The sequence below is a fragment of the Sphaeramia orbicularis genome, chromosome 6, assembly GCF_902148855.1.
Source record: "Sphaeramia orbicularis chromosome 6, fSphaOr1.1, whole genome shotgun sequence".
NCBI classification, from domain to species: Eukaryota; Metazoa; Chordata; class Actinopteri; order Kurtiformes; family Apogonidae; genus Sphaeramia; species Sphaeramia orbicularis.
The window spans coordinates 18,306,336-18,322,587 of record NC_043962.1 but is presented as its reverse complement, the minus strand read 5'-3'; the positions used below and the strand labels follow the sequence as shown (position 1 = coordinate 18,322,587).

The 16,252-nt window shown below is 38.3% G+C and overlaps 1 protein-coding gene across 4 annotated transcripts in view; it reads left to right on the top strand.

Annotated features, from left to right (window-relative positions):
• The window catches only part of si:ch211-1e14.1 (UPF0606 protein KIAA1549), a 37,726-nt gene that overhangs the window by 1,591 nt on the left and 19,883 nt on the right, over positions 1 to 16,252 (top strand). For all 4 annotated transcript variants that reach the window (XM_030135987.1, XM_030135986.1, XM_030135985.1 and 1 more), the window contains exons 2-6: positions 1,220 to 1,483; positions 11,800 to 14,004; positions 14,178 to 14,266; positions 14,737 to 14,896; positions 15,018 to 15,148. In XM_030135987.1, the coding sequence (XP_029991847.1) occupies positions 1,348 to 1,483; positions 11,800 to 14,004; positions 14,178 to 14,266; positions 14,737 to 14,896; positions 15,018 to 15,148 (2,721 nt within the window). In that variant the 5' untranslated portion in view covers positions 1,220 to 1,347. The remainder of the gene's footprint in view (positions 1 to 1,219; positions 1,484 to 11,799; positions 14,005 to 14,177; positions 14,267 to 14,736; positions 14,897 to 15,017; positions 15,149 to 16,252) is intronic.

Genomic DNA, 16,252 nt, shown 5'->3' with positions numbered 1-16,252 from the left:
TAACGAACCTTTTCAAAGACTTTAAAAGTGAATTTTGGTTCCAAATATTAGATAAATACAATTAAAATTGTAATAAATTAAAACTATTCTCAAATGTTTGACATAAAACTATATATTTACATGAGCTCAAACACGGTTATCATGATAATTAGAATTTAAACGGTAATCCTAACCGTTTGCAATTTTACCGTGGTTTATCATTATACCGGTAATCGTTACATCCCTACATAGTATTAATGTTTTAAGCATAAAAACACATCCATAAAGCTCTTTCCATAAAGAGAATATATCACTTGTTTAAGAAAAGATATTATTTCAGTGTAAAATATAACTTTTCACTGTGAAATGTCTTGAATTAGTGATTATATTTTGGGAAAGTTCAGTCACTGACTCAAAATAAAAAAACAAAAGGGTTAAACTCTGAATAAACTATTGTCTACACTGTTTTGGATCAGTTAAACAAGATATCGGGATAAAATAAGACTTTATTTATCACACAGTGGGGAAATTCAAGTATCACAGCAGCATTTGCAGTAAAATAAGCATAACAAATATTAGAAAGCGTACAATAATTTAGAGTTGAAGTAATTGCTGCAAATAATGTAGCTTTAATTAAAGACTGAATAACTGCCTATTGCAGTAATGTCATGCATGAAAGGGTTAAGATGCAACAGAAGTATCCAAATCTAAATGTTACAATCAATATTAAATGGACCACAATCTAAGTGGATTGTGAACAAGCCACTGCAAAAAAGATTTAGTGAGACTAGGGCTGACATGATAGCCTTAGGATTGTTATTAATAACCTCTATTTAACCAGAAAAACAATTACACAAGATTAACAATCACTTTTACAAGCGTGTCCTGGCCAAGACAGCAGCAGAAGAAGTTACAGAAAGTAGAAATTTCAGCCATATAGCCACACTAAAAATGTGCATAAAACATAGTAAAACTCTAATAAAACACCATACTATAGTGAACACCACCAATAATTTAAAAGATACTAAAGGTATACAACAATTTTCCTTAAAAGCGTCTAACAGCAGAACCTGATTCAGCCACTTAGAAAAACATTTATATCCAAATGTGTCCTTTTCCAATTCATTGAAATTGACTTTGAATGTATTAATGGCTTAATAATAGAGTGAGAGAAAAGTAGTAGCAGTGAATGTGGCTTCTTTGTGTGGAGTGTGACATCGTTGCTCTTTTGTCTCCACAGTCACTCTTCTCTGCAATCATGCTGAAGGGCACCAAAGGCACCTAGAGGACTGCAAAGTTTTATTGTCTCTTTTGGAAAGAACCATCTCTTCTTAAGTCGATGAAATGCCTTGACTTTACCCCCGCCGTATGATGGCAGGTTTAGTCTTCTCTGTGGGTTTGGTGGTGATGCTCAAAGCTCTGATGCATGCCCACTGCCAACGTGCAGCATTTCTGTGGATTACATTGTTGGTAACAGTGATCACAGCTGACTCACCTGTTTCAGGTAAGAGAACACCTTTCGCTGACACGCACGTACACAACGTGATCCGTCGATTTGTACCCTCGATTACATAACTGACATGGATCGGTAGCTTGTACAAAACTAAAAGCTTTGAAGAGAGCAGGAAAGAAATGAATACCGAGTTCAGGTTAGATTACACGTTCAAGGAGGTGAAACGAGGTGAAAGAAAGAAAGGTCATGTTATTATCAGTTACTCTATGTTACATCCCCAAGGTAAAATTCACATCAGACAAAACAACATTTTTTTTTTTTTATGTTGTCACCTACTTCCTGTGTTATGAAGACAATTTGGGCCAGGTATAGATAAAATGGATGAGTTAGAGACGTTAAAAACACAATGTAGAATGGATTTGTTTCAGGTAACTACCCTAATTTTGGCACAAAGTCTGTGTTGGAAACCATTCTTTTTTTTTTATTATTTGATCGTTATTGACTTTGGTAAAGAGCTTCTGAGCACTGATGCACATTTCTATCATTACTTTCCATGGTTACACCCAGTGACAGCTAGTGGAATAACAATAGTTTTATTTGTGGGCCACTGAGCAGGTTAGGGGTTATTAGGTCAGCAAGTTACTCTGCTCTCTGTTGCTCTTGTCAGTTCTGCTACTATTCAGTTGGTATTAGCAAATAATGTTAGGCACATGATATGAAACCATGATATTATTTTATCTTTAGTTTAGTACTGTACGAACTTTCATAAAAAAAGCCTGTCTGCTATTTCACCTTGACGTGCACTGGAGTGAGTTTTTAACAGAAGCAGTTCATCACGGCTGCTGTGTGACCTCGGATGTCTGTGATTTTTTATGAAGAGGACACACAAACATGCAATCCAGGATTTTCACAAGAAGGGAAGAAGCTCTGTCCATACACATACTGTAAAGTTAAACCAATTTTCAGTGATTAGAGTCAGAGAAAGGGCCTCCATCCACTAATTTTCAGGCAGTGACATGATCTCAACACCAACACCTTCCTTGTGCAGTTCCCAGTGAAAAGGAGGAGAAGCAAAAAAAACTTTCAACAGAGTTATTACGCTATAATTCTATTATCAAATAATGGCTAAAATATTGGAAAAGTATTATTCTAATTATATTTATTAAATGGGCATGAACTCAATACATTGATCCTCTTATTTTCCTTCCCATGACTAAACGTATAGATGATAGTTTTGTGTTTTTTGGTACTTTGTGGTGAAATAAAACAGAAATTTGTACAAATTCTCTTATTTTCCTTCCCATGACTAAACGTACAGATGATAGTTTTGTGTTTTTTTATTACATTGTGATGAAATAAAACAGAAATTAGTACAAATTTACTTATTGTTTGTTATATAAACTCTTGCTCATTCAATTGCTGACTTATACCAAAAGCAGATGAGATGGTTTTACTTGATATTTCCTCATGTTATTAGTGATGACAACAAGCTAAATTCAGTTTTAGAAGTATCTTTAGTCCCTTCTCCTGTGGCCCACTGCAAAACCCTGCGGAACTCCATTTATCTGCCACAGTTTGGATAGACTTCACACAACCACACACTCTTTAATTATAAGCAGTAAATCTGGGTGAACATTATTGCTGCATAATGGGAACATCAAAACCTCAACTTGGATTATTTAATAAGATTTTAATCCAGTGATTTGTGGTTTGAGGAGACTGTAGGTTTGTGTCTAAACAGAAGAGAAGCAAAAACACACCGACACAATACTTTGCAATAGAGAAATAGGAAAAACAACCTTTTAATGTTTAGAAAGGAGTGGGAGAGAGAGTTTCTTTCCTTCTGTATTATCTAATGAGCACAAGAGCCATTTGGCAATACATTTGCTTCTTTCACTTTTAAATATTTATCTACTCTGGCTTCAACTTACTTTACCTTTGAATGCAGTAATAAAATGAGATCAACACCCAAACTAGTTCAGGTACTCATTGTAAAAAGTGAGATGCATGAACTGTGATGGTAAAAAGTAATCAACCCTATGACAGGAGGCGCTCATCATCTTTAAATATCGCTCCACAGTTCATTGCTGGACTTGATTCTGGATCAGGATGGCAGCTGTTTTTCCATGGACCGTTTCAGCTGTGAACTCAGCAGACATACAGTTCAGCTTTCCTCCTCCAGACTCCGAAAGGCACCCTTTATAATTTCTAGGTCAAATAGAGCATGGCATCCTAGGCATAATTGTTCCTCCAGACCCAACAAGATAGAGTCATTTTCCTTCTTTCTTTCTTACTTCACTGCCTCTTGGACTTTTTTCCTCTGCTTAGTTTCCGTAAAAGAAATCGCACCACATCTTAAGATCTAAAAGAAAAGGCCTTCACAAATTTATAGGGTGTAATTTTATACACTATATGTGATACCATAAAGTGCTTGTGCAGTCTCTCTCTTTCTGTACTGCAGTGGCTGGCAAGTTCAGCCTAGCAAGCTGCAGGCCGGCAAAGCCCTGGCTAATTACCAGTGCAGTCCATTGCCACGTGAAATGTGATCTGTGAGGGATGACAATATGGCTATTCATTATTCATTAGAGCTGGGAGCCAGTTGCAGATCAATGGGCAGAACATATCAAAAGCCAAACACTGGGCATTTCTGCACTGGCCAAACCTGCAGCCTCACCAGGAAAGGTCTTTTGCAAAGTAGGTCTGTGTACGGACTGACCGCTCTGGCATTATTCGGCTCTGGGTTGATTCAGAGAGTAGACACTGACATTTTAAATGCAGCTTTTTGTTGTTATTTTTACCATCAGTTTCTTTAACATTTCTCATATTACATTGACACATCAAAGTTATTATATTGCGAGCCATTTCTGTAAATGCTGTCTCATTTACGTAATTTTTTCCAGTTGTCTGCTATTACCTGCATCATACTGACTGGTAGGGAAGTGAAGGTACCATAGTGGGGGTCTGCAAATGTACATCTGTTAGTGATTTTGTGTACCCTTTTTTTGTTTTACTAAAGCAATTTTCCACTGCAGTTTTAGTATCTTACTTATGTCTGCACTGCAAATATTGTTGTTTAAAACACTAATCTTATTTCACTAAGCCCTGAAACAACTTAGTCATGTTTTTTTTGGTTTGTTTTCTTATTGTTACTAGATATTATCATGTTTAGTTAGTACATTACTTTGATTAATTGCTTTAGTATTGCTGTTTAGATAGTTAAAGGTGCATTTATTGTTTAATATAATCACTTTTACACAAGTATTAACGTTCTGTCAAAATAATTTCAATATATTTTTAGTTTTAGTTGACAGGATAAGTCTCTGTAGTTAACGGAAGAGGATTAAAGCCACTGGAATATAAAAATAAAAATTAAGGTCTAATATATATATATATACATATATATATATATATATATATATATTTCCTATTATTCTGAGAAAAAAGTCAGAATTCTGAGATTAAAGTCTGACTTTTTTCTCAGAATTCTGACTTTAATCTCAGAATTCTGATTTTTTTTTTTTTTCTCAGAATAATAATTTAAAAACTATTTATTGGACCTTAATTTTTTCCCCAGTGGCCCTAATCCTCTTCCGTAGCAGTTTGACGTCAAAGCAGCACAAAACAAAATCTCAAAACAAGAACTCAGCAGTCTCTCAGATTTGTATTAAACTAATGACGTTTCATTCAGTGGTGAAAGTTGTTGATCCACAAGCTTTCAGTGCATATCATTAAAAGAATTGCACACTTGCATACTATTTCTCGTGCTAACAACCTGCCAGTTTTGTAAGTTTGACATGTGCAGTTGACAGAATTGACACAAAGCAACACTGAAGCCATATTGTGCAGAGTCCAAATCACTATGTGCTCTGATGAACTGCAGCTGATTATTTATCAGAGCAGATGGTGCCGCTCAGCCTGGCCTCTTTTGAGCTACTCCAGGCTAATTCATTTTGTTTTGGACCTTTCAACACACCAGAAACCGCACACTAAAAAAACCCAAAAAATCTAACAATAACCGTTTCACCTAACTCTGCACAGATTTGAAGCTTTCTAGGAAACATCTTCTTAAGAGGAGAGCTTAAACTAGCCCAGTGGACAGTGTTTGTCCTTTAAAGACAAAAAGAGTGGCTTGTGCAAGGAAGACTGAGGCAGACTAGAGGAGGGTGCTGAGTGACACAGTCCTTTGGGCCTCTCTAGTTACAATTCTCTGCCTTCCTGTCTTTGGAAGAAAATCAGGACTGCAGAAAGTGAAGGAGTGTACACAGCTTGTGTATACATGCTTTTCCCTGCATGCATGGGGGTGCAGAGCTTGTCTTAAAAATGACATTGTTGCATTTTACCATCATGACCCTTTCCTTGAAACTGGTCATGCCATTATAGTAGTAGTCTTAGCTTTTATGAACTTTTAATTCACCTTTACAGTAGTTCAACATTATACCACCTCTGAAAACTGACTGACTTGTTTAAGTAAGTTAGATGCCCTTTGTGGCTAATTTTAACCCCAATCCCCTCATTCCTCTGTTACCTCTCTTCCTCTTTCTCAGTTTGACTCTTGTACTACTTCCTTCCCTCCCCCTTACCGTCCTTCCCTTCTTTCTTGCACCCGCTTCTGTTATCTTAAAAAAGATAACCAGAAAAACAAGACAGTGGTCACATGATCAGTATTGGATGACATGTAAGCAGGACCACAATCATGACTTTTTCTCATGCTTGTTTTTTGGCCCAAATCACACTACTTTCTTAGACGTTAACTGTCCTGCCAAGTGCAAAAGTTTCTATTGGTCCTTTCCTTTAATAACCTTTCAGGCAAAATTTTGATTAGCATTCAGACTCACTTTCTGCCTAAGTGATTGAATCCATTCTTTAATCTTTTCACCGTTTGAACATAGATAAAATGCGGCAGTAAAGTATACCGGAAAGAGACAGTTGTAAGTTTATAATGAAATCAAACTATTCTTTTTTAGAGGGGGTACCGTTTGAGCTTTGGCAGAGGACTCGATTTAATTGAACTCCACTGATAACAACAATGGAATCTTTCCCATCTTAAAAGCTTCCCTGATAAACCAAATGTCAACACAGCCATATCTTGATTGTTCGACTGCACTCGGCATAAGCAGCTCCTGCCAACTGAAAAGAGCCAGTCACGCAAGGGGCTCAGCCGAAAACAGAACCATGTGTGGGGTTGTAGTTAGCTAGCATTAATACCAAAAGACCCTTTCTTCTTTTCCTTCTTTTTTCAAATTACACAACCATTAAATTACTTTTTTTTGCAATAAGGAGTCTGGCAAACATAGGAAATGATATCATTAGAGGTTTCTGTAAGTGGTATCTCAGGTTTCTACACATACATAGAAATGTATTTGTGCCTGTGTGTGTTATTCTGTGTGGTGTGCATATATGCACACACATGCATATGTCTGTGTTTCACAGCTGTTTGGCCAATACATTTGCTAATAGCAGCATTATTCTGATAATAAACACTACACCCTAGTGTTCTCATATAAAATAAAATCTGTACTGAGCAATTCAAAAAGGACAAAATGGAAATATCCTTGAAGTGTCTGGTTCTCTGCTAATGTTTAATTTGTTTGCAGTACAGTGCTGACACACATGCAGGTTTTCATTTTAGATTGAAGCACTGTGTCGTCTACTCACCAATTGCGGCTTCTCATTCTTTCACTAGGCAACACATACAGTGTTTGGGTTTCTTCCAGTCACTGGCTTGAAAGTCGATGCAGACAGAAACACATTTGTTGTCCTTTTCATGTTCTACAAACACTGCTGCCGACATAATTATTTTGTCTCTCAACTCTCAAATGGTTAAATAGTTCACTGTGTTGAAATTACAGTTATTCTGTTCAGATTGATGACCCTCTCTTTCCTCTATATACAGGATTGGAGCTCAGGTTCTGGTTAAGTAAACATAGCGAGGAAGGTTTTTTTTCTGATTTTATTCCAGACATCATCAAAGTGCTGTCTGTCGACAGACTTTATCATGTTAACTCTGTTTCATCCTTAGGATCAGGAGCCATGAGAGAGAGCAAAACCCAAATCACATGTGAACCTACTTGAAGGATTTCTATTTGATTGTGTTCTTTGTAGGAGACTTTCTTCAAGCAAACATATGTACATATCATAAAGTTCCCCTTTCTTATGTTATGTGCAGGATGTTATACTCTAATGTGGCCGCAGTTTAAAAAAGACTCCATTGAAATGGTTAAATAAAGTCAAATATAACCAAAAAATGCCGTAGTAGTAACAACAAAACATTTGAATTAGTCTGAGTTTTAGTACACCTATGTATTTTAGACAGTCAGATACAAGTCGAGTACAAGCCTCTGATGTTCCAGTACATAATCTCATAAGATTGCGCCAATATCCATCTGGGGTAAATGGGTTAGTGCAATTTCAGATGGGTGAAGTTCCACCCTTTTCCATCTCTTTTTATTCCATTGTAGGAATTTTACGAAGCAGTATCAGACCAAGTACCAGCAGTTATAATCCCTGTCTTGTCAGAATCCTTTTTACATGATTGCTGGCACCAACCCAGGCTTGGAGCAGGATAAAGACATTGAAACTGAAACTGAGCAAACCAAACCAACCACATGAGGGACACCCATTTTGAGAATCATCTTAAATACTGGACAGACAAATACATTTTCCACTGATTTGTAATATTATAGGTTGAAATTTAAAGAATTTAGAGCAAGAATATGTCTACAGGACCTCTCCAGAAGTATTTTAAAACTACACTTTTTATATCCTTCCACATTTCTGAACTCCATAAGACTTGTTAATTAATGAGAAATAATGAAACAATAATATAATGCTCCAGGTATACTCACATGTGATGAAGGGCCCAAATGGTGAGAAACGTTGGATTCACCAACTTGTCAATTTCACCAAATGCAAATTTAATTCAGTGCATGTACAAGGCAGCTATTCATTAGACTAAGTCTGGGCTGAAAGACACATCAATGCCTGATGAATAGAAATGGAATCTCATTAGCATGGGATTTTTCATGTAATGAATAAATGAAAATCTTGCTGCATTAATTCTTCACTGTTGTCAGGGTAATGAGGCTGGGCCATATTTTATAGTCACGTGTTTTACACAGATGAAGCAGGGGTAATGCGACTTGTCTTAATCGAGGAGATTTTTTTGCAATACATAAGTCTCCATAAAAAAGTAGAGTTTATTTATATCTTCGCAGCAACAACAATGCAGTTTTGTTGGTCTGTGATGCAATGTGTCACCTATCCCAGAGGAACAAGAGGATAGGTGAGGGAGATTAGGAAGAAAAAGGGAAAACTCTACTGGGCCGCTCTTATTTTTATGAGCTGAGGACTTGACATTTCTCCTCTCGTGACCTGATATTTGAAAGTGTCCCTCAGTGCTGAGTTTCATGGACCAGCTTAACAATGAGTGACCAACCATGTGTGACACACTCGTATTTCGGGGGACAGGTGGCAGCGGTGCACAGCCCTCCAGGCCTTTGTGAGTTTTCACCTACTGTAATGTCAGCCCCAGTTCAGGCCTGTCTCACCTGCTCTGTGTCTGACTGCTGTCTGATGCACTGAGCTCTGCCGCCCATTAACTAAGATTAGCCTTCATGTATATGTACATATGTATGGGATAAGCTTGCTTAATTACTTACTTAGTTCAGTTTTGGTGTGGTGCAGGCTTTATTCATCTTTTATTATTAAACCTTAAAAATTTTGCATCTGCATTATGTTCAATATCAGATCAAACAAATTACCTATAAAATACCCTTTGTCTTAATTGGCTGCATGTTTTGTCACTCATTCATCTGTGTCTGATTGTCCTAAATGCGTAGATAAACACATTAGTTTGTCACTGTAGGGCTGTGTTGAGATAAGGTGACATTTTGGGGTCATGTGCCACAGTGTGACCTCAAATATCAGCCTCTGTCTAGTCCCCCTAAAAAGCTGCCTCATGTATACTGTGCTGTAGTTTGTTGTTTACATAGCATTTAATATGCATGTGTGTTTTCAACCGAAGAAAGAAGCCACTCAGCGACTCAAAAAGTTGTTCTATCTTTTAATTTGACCAGTAAAACTTAGACCTGTACTGTCTTCCTCAATGTTAGTCCATCTATATTAAACAAAACCGAGCACTTTGCACAAAGTACTGTGGTTTCTTCTCTAAAGTCTTTGTTCTTGGGATTATTTATAACTTCCACACAACTAGACACTGACTCCTCCTGTATTTTTAAATCTCCTAATAATGTTTAAGAGTATTATTTGGTTTGCTCAGTTACTGACTCTGTGTGCATCAGCCCAGCTGTGCATTAAATCCCTGTGGGTTCAAACACTTGGCACAGCAGACATGGAGCTGTGGCAGTTTCAGAGAATGTGCAGCACAGACTAGGCTTCAGAGAAGAAAGTGTTGGCTTTTTTCCTCAAGTCCTTTCCAGTGGGTTTTGTTATAATAGCATGTTGACTCAATTAAGGTACCAGTGTAGGTTGTAATTAAGTCTAGAGATTTCTCTTGGGCCAAGCCAAAGGCGTTTTGGCTTGGATGCAGCGATGCAGTAAATTGAAGATGACACTGCAGAAGGATATATTTTTTTGTTGATGCTTTTTATAAGTGATCTGTTCTGTGCACCCTGTGTTATAAATAGTCGTCTTCCTCAGCTGATTCTGTGGCTATTTTCAAGTGTGTGTGATTCGGCAGAGCATCTGTACACTACAAAGAGCCGCAACATTACCAGCAGCTGCTGAGTCACTGTGGAGAGGCTTTGGTGTATTGCTTCTGGCAATGGCATTAATGGACTAGCCTTTAAACTTGTACTCTGTTCAAGACCTGCTTTTAAGGGCACATGTAAGAAGTGGAGTCTGCACTGATCTTAACATAATTATTGTGTATTTTCATATGCATGTGGTTTGCATAGCCTTGTAATATCTCTAATTCAAGCATTACTCTTGGTTTTGGTTCATATTATTATCTATAACCTCAAGAGGCATAAGACAATCATAATCTTAATGTAGATTTATCCATCCTTTTTTCATTTTACTGTGAATCAACAACAATACATATAAAACATTTTCCTGTAGCAGAACCAGAAAACCTCATCTGAATGTTACAGTTATGCAAAATGTATGAAATGTGTTTAGAATATAAACAAAGCTAACTCCAGAGCTAGGTGTAACTGTTAATAGGCCTGTTATCATGTATTTTTAAACATTTATTCTGTAACCTTCTCCAAAGCTCATGTAATGCTTCCTTGAACATAACAGACTCTGACAATGTAGTGTAATCAGAGCTTTTTCCAAATTAAATCATACATCATACATTATGTTATGCAATGCAGAGAGAAGTGCCTTTGGCGCTCAAATTAGGTTAGAAATGCCTTGCATAACCATCACTTGCCATTTTTACATTTTGCCTTGTCTAATGTCAGCCTTAAGGACCGTAATGCTTCGTGTTGCTTCCTGATGAGCTGTAAATTGCCTCATTCATCACTCTCAGGTCACTTAACGTAAGACGTATGGGAGATATTTGTTTCGTCGGTAAAGAGTGTATTGGTAAAGAGCCTAGCAAATCAAAATCTTGACTCGCAGAGATTTTGTCTTCTTCGTGATACTACAATGTAGCTTCACATGTTCTTCTTGTTGTTTAGTACATTGTTTCTTTACTTCCTCCACATATTGGGATTTTCCACAGGATCAATGGATCCATCTTGTAACCTCTTTAGCAAATGGGACACAAGAAATGGCCTAATGATTTTTCTTTGGAGTCAACACGGACAAACAAGGATAGAGTGAAGTGGTAGATGTCAGTTAACCATATATTACTTTTCAAATACTGTAGCTACTTCAGTAATACAAATTGATGATTTCTAGTTAACCTTACTCACTGTTTGATAGATCCCAAATTTTAGTGTGCATCAATAGTTGCTCTTTCAGTATCATTTGCCAATATAGCATTGATTTTATATAAATATAGTTCAAGTCTTTCTTCCACAGATTAAAGTGTCTTACAGTTCTGTGAAATCTATTAATCATTCTGTAACCTTTGGCCTAGATGTGACTATTAGTAGAATAGCTCATTTCATGATGAATGGTAATCCTATATACTGGTAATGTCCTTGAGCTTGGTCAATAGTATTTAACTATTTCCTCACAGATCAATGGTTATTTTCATGTTGTAGGGCCCAGGAAAGCTGTACTTTATCTGTTTAGTTGCACATGGCTTAAAAGGCATTTCATGTTTTGTTTTAAACTAAGTACTATGTTGGTCGGTTGATTTTAAAGGCTTATTTATATTAAAATTTCTGGTATGTTCAAAGTACTGTCCATTTCATTCAATAGTAAACTGAACCATTTTCTTTGTTCCTCTGCAGATGAGCCTCATTTGGACTGGACACTCCACTCCATGGATTTTCTCAAAGATGTTCCAACTTCAACAGGGTCATCATCACCATCAGCCTTACCAACATCACATTTTACTGCCTTTGGGGACCCAGACCTCTTGCCATCTATTCCTGAACCAAACCATGAAGCTATGACTGCTAATGCCATGCAGTGGGAGCATGTTACACTTAAAAACTCTAAATCCTTCATGCCAAGTGACCTCCATGAAGAAGCACCACATCCTCTTCCGACACCACCCATTAGCCCTTCTGAACCTGTGTTAGGTTCTAACCCACAATTAGAGACATTTACTAAGTTCTCCACTGACTGGAAGCCAGCAAGGACAAATTCTACTTCCTCTCACTCCCCAACTGCTGTAATATCCCAGCTGCAGCCTCAGCCAAATACAACCTCATTAACCCCTCCCACTTCGTCAAAGTCAGCAGTTCCCCAATTTCATCTTACCTCTGAGCAGACAACCCCAGATGCACTTCTGTCAGCCTATAGTGAGCAAAACGATGGTGCCTCAGAGCAAAATCTACCAATCTTGACCTCACTTCCTGGTCAGCCCCTTCTCAAACCCACTAAAGTGATGTTTCCTGACTATCAAGCAGATGCACCTGACCCCAATCAGCTTCTAAAGGCTTCAAGTAATGTCTTGGATATGAGTTTTCTTAGCCCAAGCAGTGCACCTTTGCCAGAGAGCAAACCAGCACACGTTCCAAACATGCTTCTCAATCCAGATGATATTTTGGCGCCAAGTTTCTATGTGCCTTTCTTCAGCCCCCACCCTACATCACCTTTATCTGAACCTACTGAAGTATCTCCAGAGGAATTCTTCCCCACCAACACCATGGATGTGGACTGGGGGTCTGGAGATTACCTGGAGACAATGTCATTTTTAGGTTCTGAAGGAGATGACTACTCTCTGGTCACTAAGGTGCCCTCGGATATGTATGATCTAGAAGACTCAACAGAAAGCTATGACACATCTTTCCCCTCTAGGGTGGGCATATCACTTTCATCTCGGCATCCTCTTCATGTGTCATCATCCCCCAGCCTCATGACAGCACACAGTACCATTGATCCATCTACATCTATTTACCTTTCCTCTTCTACCCCTGCACTCCACTTTATAATTAAGCCAACTCCGTCACTTCATAGCGAAATAGCTGAGGCCTCAGACATAGATTGGTTTGATACTTATACCATTGAACCTACAGATGTCCTCCTACCTGACATGAACAGCTTGGAGTATTACACTACTCAGATGAAGGAGAATGAAAATTCCGATACTGGAGCTGAACAAAGGGGGAATATTACCATGGTGCCGGTTGGTACTACAGACATAGCACCCACCAACAGTTCCACAGATGATACCAAACTGTCTGAACAGGAGTCCTCCAGTGATCTGTCAGGGTTTGAGCCTGTCAATGAAACAACCACAGTACTAACAACAGAGGAGAGTCCTCAACTGGTTAATGTATCTGGGCTGTTTCTGGATCCTTCCATAGCTACAAGCCTTGTCCTTGAACCCTCTTCCTCTGTCTGGGGTACTCAGAAATTCACTACAGATTGGGCTGCACCTACACTAACTCCAGAACTGGACAGCAGTGTGTTAACAGCTATGCTACCTAATGCAACAGCTTTTCTGCCAGAAGTTGTGATTTCTTCCTCCTCGTTCACAGATGTCCACTGGTTTGTTACTGATGAGCCTTTTCTACAAAGTATGATATACTCTACCCCCATTGTCACTGCAACAATAGCCTTCACTCCTGGTCCCACTGAACCTGTGGCCAACACAGTTGCTTCTCCTACAACAGAAAAAAGTCCCCACAACACTTCTATCACAACAGAACTAAATCTCAGTACCACTGCAGTTTCAAATGAAACCACATCCCTGGTCCCCCCAGTCATGGTTGGTGATCAGGGGGTGACTGAAGATGGAGCTGACATCCCAGCCACAATGACCTTGATCCCAGCAAGCAGTGATGCTAATACAGGCTCTGCTGTACCCACAGCAACAACTGCCAGCACTACTCCTCATCAAGCCACCACGAAAATTACTGCTACGGCTGAAGCTTCCACAAATGACAGCATCATCTCTAAGACCAGTGTAAAGACCCCGACTACAGCACAGACTTCAAGGCAGTACCTCTGCAGGGTTGACAAACCTACTTATTTAGTAAAAATTAGTAAGTCTGACATCTTATTATCTTTGTGTCATATTATCTCTGTTTTATAAAGCACGCACAACTAGAAAATAATGAAAATTGTGTATGAAAATTGTGGCTTGAAATTTGAATTTGAATATATAATATATGCTCTGAATATGATTTTAACCAAGTGATAACACTGTGCCATAAAGGTTTTCCTTCTGGGGCCACTATTGGATATGCCAAATCTCAAATCAGAGACATTCTGAAGGTGGAATTCAATAAATCAGTTGAACTGCAGGTAAGTTTAATAAACTTAATACATTTTACATATTATGTATTGCAATTTTCAAACTGCAATTGTATTGAAAGCAAACATGGTTTAAAAGTGGTTCTTGTATTGCATTCTGGGTTTATTATGAAAATAACTGATATTAAAGTGAATGTGTTCGTCTTGTCTGAGTATTAAGCAGACTAGTACTAGTGTGAGTGGACAGATTTGTAATATACACAATTATGTTCATAGGCTTTTCATCTCCCTATATAATGAATTGGTGTGTGTGTGTTTGTACATGAGAACCATTCAGATGAACCCTGAAGGCAAAGCCACTTCCTCAGTTTGTTATCTGTGGTTCTGTAATAAACAAACCACAGGGGTAATCACATAAAGACCCACAGTGATCCTCAGTTATTTAACGCATAGCATCTAACAACAGTATGGATGGCATTCTAAAGAGTGAGTTTTAATACAGTTTTGCTTTGTGTTTAAAGGTTATAGACCCCCCACCAAAATTTGTGTTTCGAGTGGTATCTGGTCCAGTTGTGTATACTGCCATATCTGTCGTCAATTCACTGCGAAGGTCTGGGCGCCGCTTCTTGTCTGTTTCTCCCAACTGGTCAACACCGGATAATAAATATCAAGTCCACACAGGTACATGACCTTTCATCAGAGCTGCCTCTCTTTGTTTCCTGTGACTATAAACTGTCAACATTTAACATTTTGCTTTTTTTCAAGCTTAATCTAACAGTCTTCTCATGTTCCCTCTGTGCAGTACTGCAGTTTGTTCCCAGTCACATAGATGTACGGTATTGCAACTTCAGTGAGAGCATTGAGAGAGGTTTGACCAAAGCCTTTGCGGAAGTTTGTCGACGGTCAAAGGAGTCAACCAACTTCACAGTGCATGTGAGTGGGAACAATCAAGCACTTGACAAGCACTCCTTCAGAGGCGTTTTGAGCAGTGCTTGTTTCATTATGGCTTTGCACCTCTAAGCTTTATGACCTTTGTCCCTCTGTGTTAGAGGGGCTTACTTTCTTTACAAATATAGCTTTAGTTTCGACATCAAGGAGACATGCTGTGTTATCTTACAAAGGTAAAACATCTTTAATTTATTGTCATGTTAAAAAAAAAAAAGTTGTTTGTACCTGCTGCTGGCTGAGTTAAGCCTTGAGTTTTTGTAGTAATTTATTCGTCCATTTAGCAGAACATGATATGTATATACATACAGTTTGGATTTCTATATTAAACATGGGCGAAAAGGTGTAGGCTGAAGCAACAGCTTATTTATGCCAACCCGATTTAGAAGAAGGAAAGTTGCAGAAACAAAACAAGATAACAAGATAGCACAGTTTTAAGAAATAATATAAATAAATAATACAATCTAAGCAAAATCTTAGATTCATACTGATACGTACTGAGTTGAATAATGACTGTCATTGATGAGGCTTACCCGGGCTTTGACTGGGATCTTCCATTGGAAAGCAAGGAAAGGAGCTGTTCAGTGTATTCATAATTGTACTTTTGTATTTAAGTAAAACCTGGCAGAGGATGGTGGCCCAGGGAAGCTGAGAAAGCTGATTTATTAAAATCTCTGCTGGAGACCTAAATTACAGATTTGCGTCAGAGAAAGAGATTCACACTCAATCCATTCATTCATTTTCCATCGTTTATTAGACCTTGACGATGGAATAATAGCTCCAACATCACTTTCCCTAACCACATTCTCCCATTCTTAGCAGGGGATCTTCATCCTCATCAGATGCCCACAACACCTCAGTTGGCTCCTGTCAACACAAAATAGAGCCCGTTCTACTTGTTGCTTCCTGTTAGTGCAAACACCCACCTAAAGAATTGCCCAGTGTATTCAGAATCTCATTCTTTCAGGTTATGAGTAGGTGACAGTTCAGGCGCCTTCAGGCTTGTCAGCTCACACCAGTCCTCCTGTCAACCTCACACTGCCTTATTCCCTTTTATAAACAGGACACAAAAGATACTTGAGGTCCTTCCTT